Source organism: Nomascus leucogenys, chromosome 4 (assembly GCF_006542625.1).
Source record: "Nomascus leucogenys isolate Asia chromosome 4, Asia_NLE_v1, whole genome shotgun sequence".
Classification (NCBI taxonomy): domain Eukaryota; kingdom Metazoa; phylum Chordata; class Mammalia; order Primates; family Hylobatidae; genus Nomascus; species Nomascus leucogenys.
This window is the reverse complement of record NC_044384.1, coordinates 75,535,570-75,555,657: the sequence shown is the minus strand read 5'-3', so window position 1 is coordinate 75,555,657 and position 20,088 is coordinate 75,535,570. Positions and strand designations below refer to the sequence as shown.

The 20,088-nt window shown below is 34.9% G+C and overlaps 1 protein-coding gene across 1 annotated transcript; it reads right to left on the bottom strand.

Moving 5' to 3' along the window:
- Window positions 1–2,063: 2,063 nt before the first annotated feature.
- Window positions 2,064–3,002, bottom strand: LOC100598510 (olfactory receptor 8H3). Its single transcript, XM_003275279.2, has one exon. It carries the CDS (start codon window positions 3,000–3,002, stop codon window positions 2,064–2,066), a length of 939 nt encoding a protein of 312 aa, XP_003275327.2.
- Window positions 3,003–20,088: the final 17,086 nt, after the last annotated feature.

Genomic DNA, 20,088 nt, shown 5'->3' with positions numbered 1-20,088 from the left:
AAACCATAGCTTATAGAAATAAATAGAAAAATATAAAGAACTTGTAAATACATGAACTTATATTATGCATTTATAAGATGAGAATGAGCCAAAAACGTATTAAATAATAAATATCGATTAAATACTTATTTCTAATTGCAAATGAAAACAAATGGGGTACCTATAAATATGTATTCCTGAAAACATGAATATCAAAGCAAAAATTAAATCATAATAATTTTACATGGCATTAATACTTGATAAGCAAAACTGTGAAATAAATTAAGAAAGAGGAAATAATATGTATTTAAAAGATTTGAATAAATTAGTTGACAGTTTGAATTAGTGAAATTTTATTAAAATGTTAACTCCTAAAATAGGGGATACAGTCTATTTTAAACATTCAAAATGTACTTAGGAAAAAATCAAATATAATTGTAAAGACAAATTTCAATATATAAATGAAAACTATCTAGTAACTGTTACAAAAGCTTAAACAAAAAAGACAAATACCTGGAAAAAAAAACTAGCTTCTAAAATATCCTTTAAATAGCAGATAAAAACAAAACTGTGATTCCAGAATATGTAAGGAAAACATTTAAAAATAAAAGACATTTAAGCACACCACCTGACTAAAATTGATGGGATGTCACAACATCTGAATTCATTGTCAATTCTCTGCTTTACATCTTTTCTGTATTAAGAAATGTAAAATCAATGAATAAGGCATTTAATTCAAGGAGTTATTTTTAAAACTGAAGCAAACCTGTAGAAAACAGGAGAAAGGCAATGATTTTTTAAAACACACAGGATTTTAATAAAGAAGCAATTTGACACATTACGGAAATCCAGTTTTCACCTGTTTAGCATGCAAAGGACATATCACTGCATGTAGATTTTTAACTTGATGAATTTATATTTCAAGTCCAAAACATTGTGAAGTGAGACTTGATTGTGCCCATGTATCAAGAAAAACTTTATATTAGAGTTATCGATGACAAAGAGATTATCCAATGTTAAACTTGTAAATGAATACAGAAAGCTGAAAATCAGTACGTAGAAAGTGATAGAAATTTTTGTCTATATGCATTATATACATGCACATATTTGAAACTATTGATCTAGAAGAAGATGCACAAAATTCAGTATTTGTTTTTCTAAAACTGAAAACGAGTTTATTAGAGAAGTAAATAAACAAAAGAACGGCTACTCCACAGGAAGAGCAGCCAAAACTCAATATTTGTAGAGGATTTCTATTTTCTTCAATATTTTATAATATTTTTCAAATTTTCTCTAACATTATATTAATATATGCTATTTTTTCTATAACATAATTCTACTGAAATATTGTACTTCTGAAATCCAAAATTGTGAGCTGCTGATTTTTTTTCTTTTTAGTTCTGTCAATTTAATTAACCAAAAGTAATTTGTAAAACACGAGTTTACATTCTTGAAAAAAGGTACTGTGCAGTAATGTAGGTCTTCTAACGATAATGGGAAGCATTAATTATTATCGTTTTAAATACTCTACAACTACCCTCTGATCAGATTTGGAGTTATTATTTATCTTGCACACTTAGGGAAAGGAGGCTTAAGCTGTAGGCAACATATTAATGGCTACACAGCTAAAAGTGCAGCATATTTAGAATCTGACTCTTGGAAAATTTTATTCCAAAGTAAGTACTCCTACCCACTCTGCTATAATTCTTCCCCACATAATAAATGGAATAACATCTAAAACTATTATCACTGTGTCCCAAATATTCTTTCCATAATAAATTTATCTACAATTGAAGTATACATAAGAATTTGAATAATATAATTTTAAATGACAACCATATTTTCTTATTTTTCACATCAGTTGCTTCAAAACATGAGACACATATTATGATTCTAATTACCATTTGGATTTCTAAAAACGCATGCCTTGAAATGTTTTAAATCACGTTTAGTCAAGCAAAGGGTAGCACAACAGAAATGCAAACAAATTAAAGGATTCAGTTGTTTTTATAGAGAGACTAAGAAAATACCCAATAGGAATGAAAGAAAAGATGAGATTAAATGTTCCATCTCTGCTGTTTTAACTACCTGGAGTCCTGTCTTCTCTGCATGACTCTGATGAGAGCACTTTTCACTTCTTTGTTTCTAAGACTATAAATGAGTGGATTAAGCATGGGAATCACAATAGTATAAAACACAGAAGCCACTTGATCCCTTCCCAAGGAATAAGACTTTCTTGGTTTTAAATAAGTAAAAATCATAGTTCCATAGAAGATGGTGACTCCCAAGAGATGAGAGACACAAGTAGAGAAAGCTTTCTGCTTTCCTGAAGTGGAATTAATTTTCAGGATGGTAGAGAGAATGGACACATAGGATGCAGATATTGTGATAAGGGACACCATCAGGGTGGAACCAGCGATAATGAATATCAGGATTTCAGTTTTGTATGTGTCACTGCAGGACAGAGCTAAAATTGGGGACGTGTCACAGAAAAAGTGATGAATTATGTTTGAGTCGCAGAAATGCAATCTGCTCATGGAAACCACGTTGACAAAGGAGTCTATAAAGCCAATCACATAAGGCCCAGTGACGAGAGCGAGGCAGAGCCTTTTGGACATAATAACTGTGTAGTGTAGAGGACTACAGATAGCTACATAGCGATCATAGGCCATTGAGGAGAGAAGATAACATTCAGCAGTACCCAAGAAGACAAAAAAGAACATCTGGACAAAGCAGCCCGTGAAGGAAATATAGTTGGGAGTCAGTAAGTTCGCTAAGGTTTTAGGTGTGATGACAGTTGAGTAACTGAGGTCAATAAATGACAGGTGAGTAGGGAAAAAATACATGGGAGTGTGAAGCTGGAGGTCCAGGTGGATTATCAATATCATCCCCACATTCCCCAGCATAGTAATTAGGTATATCAGGAGAAACAGCATAAAGAGGGCCATCTGGACCTCTTCAGAATTTGACAGTCCTGTAAGGATGAAGTCAGCCACATTAGTGTTATTCCTTCTACCCATCATGTTCACCTGCTCTAAACTGCTGAGAAATCAAAGCTGATACGTAGCAGGGGCGCCTGTAATCCCAGCTACTGGAGAAGCTGAGGCAAGAGAATCGCTTGAACATGGGAGCTGGAGGTTGCAGTGAGCCAGGGGTTGCAGTGAGCTTGTGGTTGCAGTGAGCCAGGATCGCACTATTGCATTCCACCCCAGCAACTGTGCCAGATTCCAACTAAAAAAAAAACAAACAAAACAATAAAAAAAAATTTGTTTATATGAATGACTTAGCATTTAATAGTTTACCCTTCTATAAATTGCTAATAAATTTATAGAATATGACTAAAGAAACTAATTTTATTGCCAATATAGATATAAGTACAAATTGACGTTCACATATGTTATAATAAAATGTAGCATATTGCATAATTAGAATGAACCTGACATTGTTCTGAATGGTTTCCTTTATTAACACATTTAATCCACCTGAAAATATTATACCATAGATACTACTATTATCCACATAGTTTAGGTGAGGAAAAAAAGAGTATGGAAGGTTGGAGTAATTTATCCAAAGTCAGATCAATTAAATGTTGACACTGATTATACAAAGATTATATTACTTCAGAGAGAAGGCTTACAATACTATACTCTTGTTTATAAATAATTTCAGAAAACTTGAGAAAAGAGCTAGACATGTAATAAAAAATGAGAGGAAACAGTTTTATTATATCATTTACTGCCCTTTTGTTTCCAATATTATTTAATAATAATTTTTAATAAATTTCACCCATGGGGATTTTAGTCAGCTACATTAAAATTATAGACAATGTATAAGTATTAATTTATAAAAGATATGATGTTTTCCTGACATAACTAATCAAAATCTAATATCTTCCAAAAGTTATATTTTCAAAATATATACTTTGCTTGTAGACTCTGATTCTGACAACTCTACATTTGTTTCACAAACCGTGACATTACTTAGGGCAGAGAGTAAATGATATGTGTATATATTAATATATTATTCTGAGAAAGTCCCCATTTCATTTCATCTGAAGTAAAATGTGAAACAAAATCTTCCAGTTTTGAGGATAATACTTACTGTGTGTGAGTCAACATTCATGAAAAAACTTTCTTCTTATATTACCTGTATGGAAATTTGTCAACTTCAAATTTTTGTTATAAATAAAATATGAAAACTCTTTAAGGAGATGAAACTTTTTATATTTGTTTTCCTTGAGATAAGTTGTTTTTACATTTTTGTGCATTCATTATGTTTTATTCCGAGTTAAGATAAACCAATCTAGAAATTTTGTTTAGGTTCTGGTCTAATGGAAATATTACCAAGAAGTTATGTGTCAAAGAAGACCAGCAGCCACTGTGACCATAAGGAGATTATTCTTTCCCTCTCACTCAGATAATTCCAGAGGACCTCATATACCGGAGGCTGTTGATAATGCACCTTTTGGTAGGTCCTGGGGACCATTTGCCCAGGAAGATTGTTTGGCATGTTTCCAAGGACAAAAGTTCAAGGACTGGCCGGGCCCGGTGGCTCACGCTTGTAATCCCAGCACTTTGGGAGGCCGAGGCGGGTGGATCACGAGGTCAGGAGATCGAGACCACGGTGAAACCCCGTCTCTACTAAAAATACAAAAAATTAGCCGGGCGTGGTGGCAGGCGCCTGTAGTCCCAGCTACTCGGAGAGGCTGAGGCAGGAGAATGGCGTGAACCCGGGAGGCGGAGCTTGCAGTGAGCCGAGATCGCGCCACTGCACTCCAGCCTGGGTGATAGAGCGAGACTCCGTCTCAAAAAAAAAAAAAAAAAAAAAGTTCAAGGACTAAATGTAGCCATGTTAGGCTTTATGCAAAGATTTTCCTTTTTACCATAGAAGCCACACAAATGAAGGAAATTATGAATTGGTCTTTTCTTGTGATGTTCTCAATATTTTACAGGGGTGGTGGAGAAGCCATTTCCAGAAAAAATAGTTACTCTATGACTGACATCATCAAAGATGGAATATACATTTTTCACAATTAAATTTCTTAATATTTAAAAGTTTGATACTATCATAGACGTAAACCATGTTAATTGGAAAAGAATTAGAGGATAACAAAATTCAAAAAAAGTAAATGCAAACAATCTAAAACTGTCGTTAACATTTTGTTAACATTATAATTTTTCCTAATTATTTTCCTTTGTGCATTATTTGTACATGTACTTATAGATGGCATAACAATTATTGTACTATATATTCAGCATCTTTTGCTCATTTAATAACCAAAATTTTATGCTATGCCATGAGCTATCTTATATTAACCTTTTATCAACCACACAATTCTACTGTTCATGCATTGGTTAGTGCCCGGTAACTTACTAAGTTAACTATGTGTTTACCAGCTGATAAACAGACATTTTGAAGCATTATCAAAAAATGGTGTAGGTTATTTATTCTGGTGAGGTGGTGTCACCTAATTCATCCACATGCATTATTTGTTCACTATGTTTTGCTGTTTTCATGTACTTTTTAAAATTTCATGAAACAAAAGTGAGAGCAGAAAGACAAAATCAGCCTTGAGACTAATAAACATTTTATAATTAATTTATTAGCCCAAAACTTACTTCCTCCATATATAGTCAGGTCAATTTTTTCCTTAAATATGAGTTAAAATTAAAATATAAAAAGAGAGCTGAAATATTCTACTGGGAATTATTTGTCCAAGATGAGGAAGCAAGGGAAGATTCTGAAACAATATAAAATGTGAATCGGAGTAAAATATAAAGTGAATCTTAAGTCATTATAGTAAAATCAATTTCATGTAAATTTTAAAGTGAGTCTAGAAGGAAAGCATGCCCATAATCTAGAATTTCAGGAGATAATCTGTTGGGAGGTATAAAGCGCTACATTTGTATGTATTTATTGTACATTTGATGAACTTTGGGAAGAGCGATTGTATTCACCAGAAATTTAGTCATCCTGAGACAGGTTGATTTGAAGATTTAAAAGCCAGCATCACACTCTTTAACAATAGATAACATTAGGGTTTAAGCCAAATGAGAGGCAAAAGGTGACTATGTCAAAACTACCTCAGTAGGCTTGGTGATCGTAAAATCTCCATGAGCAAGGGATTTTCTTGCTTGATGTTTTTCTAACATCGAAAATCATTTTATTCACGTTCAGAGTTGTTTATCATGGCAGGAAAATTATTTTACCATTTACTAAGTCATTGCTGAAGCCTAATTCTGACCAGAGATTTTAAATCTCTTTCAATTTAAATGATGAAATAATGAAATGTCCTAGCTCGTTTTATTTTTTATGACTTATTTATTTATTTAGACACAGAGTCTCACTTTGTTGCCCAGGCTGGAGTGCAGTTGTGCTATCTCAGCTCATTGTAATGTCCACCTGCTGGGCTCAAGCGATCCTCCTGCTTCATCCTCCCAAGTAGCTGGGACTACAGGTGAACTTGCCACCAGGCTCAGCTAATTTTTTGTAGTCTTTGTAGAGGTCTCTCTATGTTGTCCAGGCTTGTCTTGAATTCCTGGGCTCAAAGTATCTCCTGCCTAGGCCTCCCTAAGTGCTGGGAGGCCCTAGGTGTGAGCCACAGTGCCTGGCCTTACGTCATTATATTTTAAACTATGTTTCTTATCCTCTTTTATTCTCTCTCTCTCAATCTCTCTCTCCCTTCTGGATTATGTTTATTATTTTTTTTAATCTTTGGCTCAATTAAAAAAATTACTTTTCTGATATATTTTGTTCAAATACTTATTAATTTGTTTATTCGTTAGTTATTTTAGTTATTCTTATTTTAACATTTTATTTCTCCTACTTTATCAGGTTGGGTTCATTATTTTTTTCTCTACCACCTAGTAAAAGTATTTTCTTATGGTTACCTGTTTAATATTATCAGAATTTAATATTTGCATTATCCATCCAGGTGTCACCTTTCACCTATATACATAGTGATCTGAATTATTCCTATTGTGGCATATTATATAAATAGTCCAAAGTTAAATTTTTCATCTCTTATTTGACTAAGATTAACCTCAGCTATGCTTAGTTATTAAGTTATTAAAATCATTGTAATTTTATGATTCTAATTTTTAAAAATTTTGAGTTTAAATTATTTTTACTATTTATTTATTTATTTATTTGGTGTCTTGCTCTGTTGCCCAGGCTGAAGTGCAGTGGCACAATCTTGACTCACTGCAGCCTCTGCCTTCGGGGTTCAAACAATTCTCCTGCCTCAGCCTCCTGAGTAGCTGGGACTATAGGCACGCCCACCATGTCCCACTTATTTTTGTATATTTTTAGTAAAGATGGGGTTTCACCATGGTGGCCAGGCTGGTCTCGAACTCCTGAGCTCAACTGATCTGCCTGCCTTGGCCTACCCGAGTGCTGGGATTACAGGTGTGAGCTACTGTGTCCAGCCAATATTTATTTTCTATTGAATTGCATTGTGGTTATGACTGCTTTAAGCTTTGTAAATTTATAAATTACTTTTAATCAACTGGTATAAATTACTCATAGATTCTGGGAAAGAAAGATTCAAATGTCAATATGCAAGTCTGGCTTTTTCTATCACAGTATTTGTAGATTATAAATTCTCAGCAGGGGCAAACAGAAATAAATACAAAAATGAGTGATTAAACATATTAGAAGGTGAAATGTACTATAAGTAAAGGAAATGTAAAACAGCATAAAAGATGGGAGGGCTGTTCAGGAACAGGGGCATGAGGAAGCAACCAAAATGGAGGACAAGGTGTATCTCAATGAAAAGGGGACAGTTGAGCAAAGACTTGAAGGAGGGAAGAGTTAGTCATGTAGGTATAGGGTGGGAATGTGTTCCACACGGATGGATCATTAGGGTGAAGGACCTGTGAAGAGGATAGACTGAAGGAACAACAAGCAGGACTATGTGGTAAGAGTGCTGTGAAGAAAAAGTGGAGATAGTGCATGGGGACTTTCGAGCTTTCCTTTATAAAAAATAATTGCCGGCTGGGCGTGGAGGCTTACGCCTGTAATCCCAACACTTTGGGAGGTCGAGGCTGGTGGATCACGAGGTCAGGTGATCAAGACCATCCTAGCTAACAGGGTGAAACCCTGTCGCTACTAAAAATACAAAAAATTAGCTGGGTGTGGTGATGGACGCCTGTAGTCCCAGCTACTCCAGATGCTGAGGCAGGAGAATGGTGTGAACCGGGGAGGTGGAGCTTTCAGTGAGCCAAGATCACACCACTACACTCCAGCCTGGGCAACAGAGCAAGACTCTTTGTCAAAAAAAAAAAAAAGAAAAAAAATTTCCAAGAAAGTCTTCAGTGATAGGCCCATACTGAAATAAGTGAAATAGAGAGCCATAAAAATACCTGGAGAAAGTGAGTTTCAGGGAAATGGAAGAGTAAATACAATGTTCTATAAAATAGTACTTTGTTCTAATGTTTTGTATCACTTTATTTTAGTAAAAATTGAGTAAGCAAAAAATATACTGGGTTCTGACAATCTTTGGCTTTTTAGAGGCATTCATTGCCATGAATAAATTATAAAAGTTATATAGTTCTCTAATATGTTTATATTTTATAATATGAATATTTCTGTACCTTATTTCCTAAAATGTATTTTTTTCTTTTGTATCTGTTGTCTTTAGCTATTAATTTTTGATAGTTTTTCTACCCATCCTCCTCTTCCCCTACTTTAAGAGGCAAATATCTGTGCAAATTCCTAGCCATGCTACACTAATACTATAGCTTCCTGGTGACACTTTTACATTATCCTCAACTTTTGCCTCTCTTATTGCCCCTCTGTATCATCAATGCTCTATGGAAGCCTGTTCCTTATGTACTTAATGCTCAGAAAATTCTCTTGACACAGACAGGATGGCCTCTGTCTTCTACACAGTAGTCATTCCCATGTTAAACCCATTGATCTAGAGCCTCAGGAACAAGGATGTGACATTGCCCTGAGGAAAGTCATCATCAATAGAAACCAGGCATTATTTTGCTCGTAAAATTAAGAAATAAACTTGAAAAAAACAAAAGTGTTCCTTCCTTATGATCTGTTTTCTCTCTGTTAATAAAATTCATATCTATCTTAGTTGTCAACCAATAAAGATCTGCTCACTGTGAAGTGACATAATTCTCTATGTTCTTTGTAAGCAAAGAATTACAATTACATGCAGAAGGTAGCATAACAATTTACATCAAATGCTATTGCTCACATAAAAATATGTATTTTTAAAAAATTGATGATCTCATCTGATAGCTGCACAACTATGTACTTGTCAAGAATACACAGAAGTAAAGGCATCCAGAACACCAAGTTTAAAGATTATTGGAGCACTTCAATAATACAATGATAATGGTAGCTTAACAAAATATTTCAAATTAAATTCAAATAATATATTCCAAATTAAGTTGAATAATATTTTCCAATTAAACTACAATAAACTTTAAACTAGTGGTTTTGACCAGAAGTAAGTTTTCCCACTGGAAAACATCAGTCAATGTCTGCAAATACTGTTGATTTCATGATAATGAGATGGTGTGAACAAATATTATTGCTATCTAGAGGGTAGATGTCACTTAAGCTGCAAAATAATCTAAAATTCACAAGACAGCCCCTCACACAAAAATATTACTCAATCCGGAATGTTAATAGTGCCAATTCGGAGAAAGCCTACCTGAACAATTGTTGTTCAATATTGTTTGATTAATAATTGTTTCATTGATTTTAATCAGCTAAAACTGGAGGAGAGTGCTGTTCAAGTCCTCTATAATATTGCTCTTTTCTTCTTTATTTGCTCTCTCAATTATTAAGACTGATTTTAAAATTGAAAGTTAAGTTATGTTTTTACCTTTCTTATCTGTCAGTTTTGATATCAAATATTCTAGGGCTTTTTGTCATTAGTACATAAATTTATTTTTTATTTTTATAGTTTTTAACTTTCATTTTAGGTTCAGAGGTGTATGTGTAGGTTTGTTATATAGATCAATTTCAGGACACTGGGGTTTGGTGTATACATTATTTTGTCACCCAGATAATAAGTATAGCGCTTGACTGATACCTTTCCCTCCTTACCCTTCTTTCACCCTCCACCCTCAAGTAAGCCCCAGTATCTGCTGTTCCCTTCTTTGTGTCCACATGTACTCAGTGTTTACCCCCACCTGTAAGTGATAACATGCAGTATTCGGTTTTCTGTTACTGTGCTATTTCACTTAAGATAATACTCTCCAGCTCCATCCATGTTCCCACAAAAGACACGATCTTGTTCTTCATGGCTGCATAGTATTCCGTGGTGAACATGCATCACATTTATTTAGTCTGTCATGGATGGGCATTTGGGTGATTTTATGCTTTTGCTATTGTGAATAGTGCTGCAGTGAACATTCACAGGCGTGTGTCTTTATGATAGAATAATTTATATTCTTTGAGTATATACCCAGTAATGGGATTGCTGGGTCAAACTGTAGTTCTATTTTTAGGTTTTTGAGGAATCATCACACTGCTTTCCGCAATGGTTGAACTACACTCCAACCAATGGTGTATCAGTATTCCCTTTTCTCCATAACCTGACCAGCACCTGTTACTGTTTGGATTTTTTAATAATAGCTATTCTCACTAGTAAGTGAGAACATGTGGTATTTGTTTTTCTGTGTCTGGATTAGTTTGCTAAGGATAGGCAGCTGAATGAGAAGAACACATGGACGCATAGAGGGAAGCAACACACACTGGAGCCTGTCTGAGGGTGGAGAATGGGAGAAGGGAGAGCATCAGGAAAAATAACTAATGGGTACTAGGCTTAATACCTGGATGATAAAATAATCTGTATGACAAATCCCCATGACACAAGTTTACCTATGTAACAAACCTGCACATGTACCCCTGAACTTAAATGTTAAGATAATAATAATAGCCATTCTCAGTGGTGTGAGGTGGTATCTCATTATAGTTTTGATTTTCATACCTCCAACGATTGGTGATATTGAGCTTTTATTCATATACTTATTGGCTGCATGTATGTCTTTTTTTAAAAAGTATCTGTTCATGTCCTTTGTCCACTTCTTAATGGGTTTTTTTTCTTGTAAATTTGTTTAAGCTCCTTGTAGATGCTGGATATTAGACCTTTGTCAGTTGCACAGATTCCAAAAATTTTCTCCCAGTTTGTAGATTGTCTATTGACTCTGTTGATAGTTTCCTTTGCTGTGCAGAAGCTGTTCAGTTTAATTAGCTCCCTTGTAAATTTTTGCTTTTGTTTTGGTTGCTTTTGGTGTCTTCATCATTAAATTTTTACCCATTCCTATCCCCAGAATAGTATTGCCTTGGTTGTGTTTTAGGTTTTTTTATAGTTTTGGGTTTACATTTAAGTCTTTAATCCATCTTGAGTTAAATTTTGTATGTCATCTAAGAAAAAGGTCCAGTTTCAATCTTCTGCATATGGCTGCCAGTTATCCCAGCACCATTTATTGAGTATTGAGTCATTTCCCCATTGCTTGTTTCTGACAACTTTGTCAAAGCTCAGATCACTGTAAATTTGTTGCCTTATTTCTGGCTTCTTTATTCTGTTCCATTGGTCTATGTGCCTGTTTTTGTGCCTATACCATGCTGTTTTGGTCATTGTAGCCCTGTAGTGTATTCTAAAGTTGGGGAATGTGATGCCTCCAGCTTTGTTCTTTTGGTTTAGCATTGCCTTGACTATTTGGTCTCTGGTTCCATGTTAATTTTACAGTAGTTTTTTTCTAGTTCTGTGAAGAAAGTCATTGGTAGTTTGATAAGAATAGCATTGAGTCTGTCAATTGACTTGGGCAGAATGGCTATATAAATGATATTGATTCTTCCTATCCATGACCATGAAATATTTTTCTATTTGTGTCATCTTTGATTTCTTTGAGCAGTGTTTTATAATTCTCATTATAGAACTGTTTCATATTCCTGTTTAGCTGTATTTCTAGGTATTTTATTCTTTTTGGCAATTGTGAGTGGGATTGTGTTCCTGATTTGGTTCTTGGCTTGACTGTTTGGTGTATAGAAATGCTGGTGACTTTTATACATTGGTTTTTTTATCCTGAAAATGCTAAAGTTGTTTGTCAGCTAAAGGAGCTTTTGGGCCAAGACTATGGAGTTCTCTAGATATGGAATTGTTTCTTAGTGTGGCTACATGTTTGTCAATATTTTTCACATTTTCTTTGTTGTTTTGGAGACTTTTTTATTTAAAAAATCTATATTAAGTTCAGGGATACATGTCAGGTTTGTGACATAGGTAAACTTGTGTCATGGGGGTTTGTCATACAGATTATTTTATCACCCAGGTATTAAGCCTAGTACCCATTAGTTATTTTTCCTGATCTCTCTCCTCCCACACGCCACTCTCTGATAGATCCAAGTGTCTGTCAATCCCTTCCATGTGTTCATGTGTTCTCATCATTTAGCTCCCACTTAGAAGTGAGGACATATAGTATTTGGTTTTCTGTTACTGTGTTAGTTTGCTAAGGATAATGGCCTCCAATTTAATTCATGTCCCTGCAAAGGAAATAATCTCCTTCCTTTTTATGGCTGCATAGAAACTTTTATGGATCTTTTGTATTTTTTTCTTTTGTCAATTTCATTTATTTCTGCTCTAATCTTTAGACGGAGTCTTGCTCTGTCAAGTGCAGTGGCGCGATCTCAGCTCACTGCAAGCTCCGCCTCCCAGGTTCAAGCCATTCTCCCGCCTCAGCCTCCTGAGTAGCTAGGACTACAGGTGCCCACCACCACACCCGGGTAATTTTTTGTATTTTTAGTAGAGACGGGGTTTCACCGTCTTAGCCAGGATGGTCTCGATCTCCTGACCTCGTGATCTGCCTGCCTCGGCCTCCCAAAGTGCTGGGATTAAAGGCGTGAGCCACCACGCCCGGCCTCTGCTCTAATCTTTATTTTTTTTTTAATTCTACTAATTTCAGCTTTGGTTTGTTCATGCTTTTCCAGCTCTTTAAGACACATTAAAGAGTGTTGAGTCTTTTATTTGAAGTTTTTCTTCTTTTTTGATGTAGGCGCTAGTATAAGCCATCATTTGACTCTACTTTATGCAGCACAAGTAGTCGTTTAGCTACCCTAGCTGGTGTCTGACTGGGTCACATGCCTCCCAAGTCAACTGGTTGTGAGCTCAGCACAGCACTAGGACTTGCCTAGGAGTTGCAGTCCTTGTGGCCTAGACTGCCTTTTATGTTTAGTTAGAAGTCCAGGACCCTTTTAGCCCAAGATGGAGAGGCTTCCCAGAACCCAAGTTCCAGCTGCTGGCACGGATGATTCACCTTGGCTAGAGCTGGTCTAAATGTGCCCTCCTTGGACTCAGGCTTAACTATGGCCAGTGTTACTTTCCTCTGTGTCATAATAGCACTGAGTTCAAATGACAAGTTCTATAATCATGCCCTCCCAAAGCCCACATGGCCTTGCATTTTAACCCAATAAACAAGGCCCAGAACCCAGAAGCAAGCTTACTTTACTTAAACTTACACCTTCTTCTGCTTTATTCATTCTGCCTTACTTATTTTTGTTCCAGATATTTTAACACGAAGAATGGATGGTTACGGGTTTTTTTTTTTTTTAGTAAAACGTTGTCTCTTTCCAAAGGGGTGATTGTCCTGATATTCAGCCAGAGAAAAAATATATTAGAATATAGTAATCAAAGCAATGGTCCATTTTAGAGTGAATTCATAAGTGTGAGTTTGAAATCCAAGATAATAATTTTCAGTACATCTGTTTCTTATCTTTCTGATCAATTACACAAAGAGAACACATATTTCTCTGTTGGAATAAGTAAAGACTAGAAAGAAGAATATACACTCAAAATTCCTCTAAAAATGGCAAACCAATTTGCAGAGACACATTAGTAAGTATATTATAAACAAGATTTTATCTTATAAAAAGAGGCATGCTGTTTGCAGCCACAGCATCTTAAAATTTAGTTTTTGGCCCTAAAGGAGAGTTTTCTGGAAGAAGGAGATTATCTGCCTCAGTGTGCTTCTAAATATTTGTCTCTTACAAAATTCAACTATTTGGCAGTATTCCAGGATCATTTTTAGGCATCGATCACTCAAATCTGGGTTTCAAAATTGTTAAAAAAATGCTTTAGTCAAGGTTGTCATCCAGTTTATTGCTTGTATTGCTTTTTCAAATTAACAAAAATAATCATTCTTTGGCAAAGGAAGAAGTGAGTACGAGGGATGAGAATAACCTCATCTATGTATAAAAATATCTAATTGAAAATATACTAAAAAATCATCAAGAATCAACATCCAATTAACCTGCATGAAAATTCTACTAGTGTCCTTTTTACTCTACTATACTTGAAACCAAACTGTGGGTATAAACAATCTCTCATGATCTTCTATTTGTTCCAGCCAATATGGAAGAGTGCTATATTTAAATCTCAAGTTAATAAAATTTCACTCCACATAACTCAGCTCTATTACTTTTCTCTCAAAAAATACCATTTGACTTATCCTATCCCCATGGGGCCTCTCTTTCTTAACACTTAATCGTTTTTATTATTTTTTGTTGTGTTTGATTAGTATCTACATCTACCAGTATGGTGACATTGTGACTTTCATGAATACAGGTATTGTGTTTGTTTGATATTAGAATTATATCTTCAGGCTATAAAAGAGCACATGGAAAATAGAGTTTATCGACAAAAATATTTACTGACTAAATGGTGAGTCAATGAATGAGTTAGATTTGTTCTTATGTGCTTAGATTGTTCAGTGTGCTAGATTTGTTCTCTTCTGTTCATTAATTATCCATATAGTGTATATCTTCTGCCCCTTTGCAGATGCTTTGCTACTCATATTCTAACCTGGTTCTCCTCTCCACATCCACTAGCTCACCTCTGAATTTTTGAAACTGTCAATAAAATTTCAGACGGGGGAAATGTTGGGACTCAGAATACCATACCTTCAAGTATGGTAACTTGGCATGCTGAGGGCTTTGAACCAAATGAAACTGTAAGAGCTTCACAATCTAGGTTTTTTTTGTTGTTTTGTTTGTTTGTTTGTTTCTACCTTCTTCTGCCTTCCTTTCTTCGGCTTTCCCTTTTCTCCCAAGGCAAGCCTTAGAGACTAGAGTTTCTCTTCCCCAAGGTGGGTCATAGAAAATAGAATTCCTTTCTTCAATGCAAGCCAAAATAAGCCTAAAAACATCACTCTGACCTTCCCCTGATTTTCATGGAGGAGCTCATCATAAAGAAATTCTCTGATCTATGTTGTCTGAAAGTAGGTCAGAGAGACACATTCCAGAAGGATCCTGTCCTATACCAAGGAAAAGGAATGCTATACTGAGAGGCCAAAAAGAATCTGAATACAGAGTGTGCCAGGTTACCCTCCTCTCATCCACAGGCTTTTGCCATTAGATTATATCCTTTTATCCAATCCCATGTCTACATATCTGTCCATTCTTCATTGAACCTATGCAGAAAATTAAACAATTTTTACTGGATCCTTGGATTCTCATTTCTGCGGCCTCCCATGTCACATAAAACTCTTATTAAATAAATTTGAATGTTTTCTCCTGTTCATCTCTTTTGTCAGTTTTATTTTCAGATCTAACCAGGAACTCTAGGAGAGTTGGGGAAAGTTTTTTCCCTTATAATAGTAATAAAAATTATATACAGCTTATTAGGCATTGGATAATCATATAAATGTTTTAGAGATATTAACCCATGTAATGCTCATAACAACTTCAAGAGTTTGTATAACTACCTTTTCTTACAGATGAAGAAACAGTGCACACAAACTTTAAATAATTTGCTCAATGCCACATGGTCCTTAAGAGCAATGTGAGGATTCACACCTAATTTGCCTACCTACGGAATTCCTTTTTTAAAGCTTGTTATATATGGAGTGAAAGAATTGACTGATCTTTTTACTTTACCAACTTAATTTTTCTGCCTCTAGACAACACTTTAGGAAACATTAAGAGTTTTCATATAGCCAATGACAGAAATAAGAGAGAAACATAATGCACTTTAAAATATTGGATAAGTGCTTTCTACAAAACTTGCTCATTTATTCTATTCATTGAGATGTAAATAGTTTACGAGTTTGAGGCTTCAGTGATCAATAAGAAAGACCAAAAGAAAAAAAGGAAGAAAAAAAGGAGAGAGAAAAAAAAACAGGAAAAAAACAGAAGCAAAGAAATAAATAATGTAAGAGATGAGTAGATGAGATGAGTTATATCTGGATGGATTATGAGATTCCATTACATTTTCAAGGTGCAGAGTGAGATATTGCCCAGGTAAGTGTGGATTTACCCAGAGGGGCTATATTTGAAGTCATATCAATGGATAAGTTTTAAAGGGTATGTAGAGCTGTTTTATTTGCACGCAGGCTGTAGAAAGTTACAAAGAACTTGCTCCCATCCTACTTAAAACAATCCAGTTAATCTATAAAATCATAATTTTTGTGGTTCTATCTTGGAGCTCAGACTGCATTTGTCTAAATACTCTCAATCCAAGCAGAGACAAGACCCTTCCAAGAGGAAATGGGACACATGAACTGTTTCACTTTTGGCAAAGGATGAGAGAAATAGATGAGGCCATTGTATAGGTATGTAAAAATAAATCAGCGAAATTTAAAAAAAAATCTTAATTCCAAGTGTGTACTTTTGAGAAAATCAGAAAATTCTAGATTGAAAGGATTTACATTCACTATTAAAGTTTTCTCTGTCCTGTTCTGGGTGATGGGGCAAAGTCCTTTGCTCATAGAGCTTACATGATCATAGGGGAAAATAGACACAAAATAAAAGACACAAGAAAAATATGTAGAATGTTAGTTGAGACTAACTGCTATGAAACACAAATGAAAGTTTGAAAGAGGATGTGAAAAGGTATTAGTTTTATTAGAGTGGCAAGGAATTATCTTGTTAAGAAAAGGATAAGTAAAACAATCATGCAGTTATTTGTGGGAAAGAAGTTTCAGGAAGAAGAGAAAAATGGAAAAACTTCAGGCAGTATTTGTACTATTGCTTACAGAGAAGAGCTGGGAGGTCATGGAGTAGAAAAAAAGTGAGTGTGACAGATGGATAATAAGAAAGGAGTTCATAGATTTAAGAATTGAGGAAATAATTTTTTAACCAATGAGCACTTATAAACCTCTTGGCTTTTCTTCTTATTGTGATGAAATATTGTCCAGGGTTTGTGAAGAAAATGTATGATACAAACTACTGTTTAACAGTATAACTCTGGCTCCTACATTAAGATACGACTCAAGAGGAATAAGAATAAAATTAGGTGCACGCTACAATACTGCAGCAATAATTCTGAAACTGATAGTTATCTGGGCCAGAACGGTAGCAAAACAAATGTTTAAGTAGACACCAAATATAGTCTATATTTAGAATCACCTTAATATGCTGATGGAATGGAAATAAAGTGTGTTCGATAAAAAGGAAATTCCAAGTTAATTCTTAAGTCTTTGCTTGAACAAGTAAAGAGTGGTTTTCCATTAATGTGTGCCTAAACTTTACATATTGCTAGTACTGATCTGACAGTTAAATTATAAATTATGTTAATTACTTATATATAAAGCCCTTTGAATATTGCCTGACCATGGTAAGTGCTCAGAAAAATATATTATTACTATTTTCATCAAGCCACATTATTTGGAAGTAAAAATAGCTGTTCATATTTTGCTACGCTGGATTACAGTTTTCTTCATATTTATGTTATATGGCATTTGTATATGACACTATGAACCAGAGGACAATGTCTTAAATTACTTTAGATAATATCTGATATAAAATATACTATACACTAATAGGGAAATTATAGGTCAAATTTGAATGATCTAAATCTTTCATATTGCACATAGATTATTGTATGCTTTTTAATAATATTATGTAAATATGTTTTAGCCTATATTATAAAGATGATAAGGTAGTCTTCATTAAATTAGAATTTAAGCAACGTCTCAGCATAAGTGTTGTCTACAAAGTGATAGATTCTGTTGACCATCTTTGCAATCCAAATTGATAGGATACATTTTCCAAATCATAGAAGTAGACATAGATGAAAGCAAGATAAAACCATAGCTTATAAAAATGACTAGAAAAGTAGAAAGAGCCTGTAAATACATAAAATTATATTATGCATTTATAAGATGAGAATGAGTCAAAGACATATTATTGAGTAATAAATGTTGATTAAATACTTATTTCTAATTGCAAAAGAAAACAGATAGGGGGACCTATAAATATATATTCTGGACAACACGGATATCAAAGGAAAAACTAAATCATAATAATTTCATATGGCATTAATATTTGATAAGCAAAATTTTGAAATAAATTTAAAAAGTAGAGGAAATGCTATGTATTTAAACGAAGTGAAAAAATTAGTTGAGAGTTTGAATTAGTGAAATTTAATTAAAATAGTAACTCTTAAAATAGAGGTTACAGTCCATTTTTTTTTAATTTTTTTTTATTATACTTTAGGTTTTAGGGTACATGTGCACAATGTGCAGATTTGTTACATATGTATCCATGTGCCATGTTGATTTCCTGCACCCATTAACTCGTCATTTAGAATTAGGTATATCTCCTAATGCTGTCCCTCCCCCCTCCCCCCACCCCACAACAGTCCCCGGAGTGTGATGTTCCCCTTCCTGTGTCCATGAGTTCCCATTGTTCAATTCCCACCTGTGAGTGAGAACATGCGGTGTTTGGTTTTTTGTCCTTGCCATAGTTTACTGAGAATGATGTTTTCCAGTTTCATCCATGTCCCTACAAAGGATATGAACTCATCCTTTTTTATGGCTGCATAGTATTCCATGGTGTATATGTGCCACATTTTCTTAATCCAGTCTACCGTTGTTGGACATTTGGGTTGGTTCCAACTCTTTGCTATTGTGAATAGTGCCGCAATAAACATACGTGTGCATGTGTCTTTATAGCAGCATGATTTATAGTCCTTTGGGTATATACCCAGTAATGGGATGGCTGGGTCAAATGGTATTTCCAGTTCTAGATCCCTGAGGAATCGCCACACTGACTTCCACAATGGTTGAACTAGTTGACAGTCCCACCAACAGTGTAAAAGTGTTCCTATTTCTCCACATCCTCTCCAGCACCTGTTGTTTCCTGCTTTTTTAATGATGGCCATTCTAACTGGTGTGAGATGGTATCTCACTGTGGTTTTGATTTGCATTTCTCTGATGGCCAGTGATGATGAACATTTCTTCATGTGTTTCTTGGCTGCATACATGTCTTCTTTTGAGAAGTGTCTGTTCATGTCCTTTGCCCACTTTTTGATGGGGTTGTTTGTTATTTTCTTGTAAATTTGTTTGAGTTCATTGTAGATTCTGGATATTAGCCCTTTGTCAGATAAGTAGGTTGCAAAAATTTTCTCCCATTGTGTAGGTTGCCTGTTCACTCTGATGGTAGTTTCTTTTGCTGTGCAGAAGCTCTTTAGTTTAATTAGATCCCATTTGTCAATTTTGGCTTTTGTTGCCATTGCTTTTGGTGTTTTAGACATGAAATCCTTGCCCACGCCTATGTCCTGAATGGTATTGCCTAGGTTTTCTTGTAGGATTTTAATGGTTTTAGGTCTAACATGTAAGTCTTTAATCCATCTTGAATTAATTTTTGTATAAGGTGTAAGGAAGGGATCCAGTTTCAGCTTTCTACATATGGCTAGCCAGTTTTCCCAGCACCATTTATTAAATAGGGAGTCCTTTCCCCATTTCTTGTTTTTTTCAGGTTTGTCAAAGATCAGATAGTTGTAGATATGCGGCATCGTTTCTGAGGGCTCTGTTCTGTTCCATTGATCTATGTCTCTGTTGTGGTACCAGTACCATGCTGTTTTGGTTACTGTAGCCTTGTAGTATAGTTTGAAGTCAGGTAGCGTGATGCCTCCAGCTTTGTTCTTTTGGCTTAGGATTGACTTGGCGATGCGGGCTCTTTTTTGGTTCCATATGAACTTGAAAGTAGTTTTTTCCAATTCTGTGAAGAAAGTCATTGGTAGCTTGATGGGGATGGCATTGAATCTATAAATTACCTTGGGGAGTATGGCCATTTTCACGATATTGATTCTTCCTACCCATGAGCATGGAATGTTCTTCCATTTGTTTGTATCCTCTTTTATTTCAT

What these genes read in the sequence shown, in the direction of transcription:
- LOC100598510 (XM_003275279.2), bottom strand. Translation starts at nt 3,002, where the DNA reads ATGATGGGTAGAAGGAATAACACTAATGTGGCTGACTTCATCCTTACA.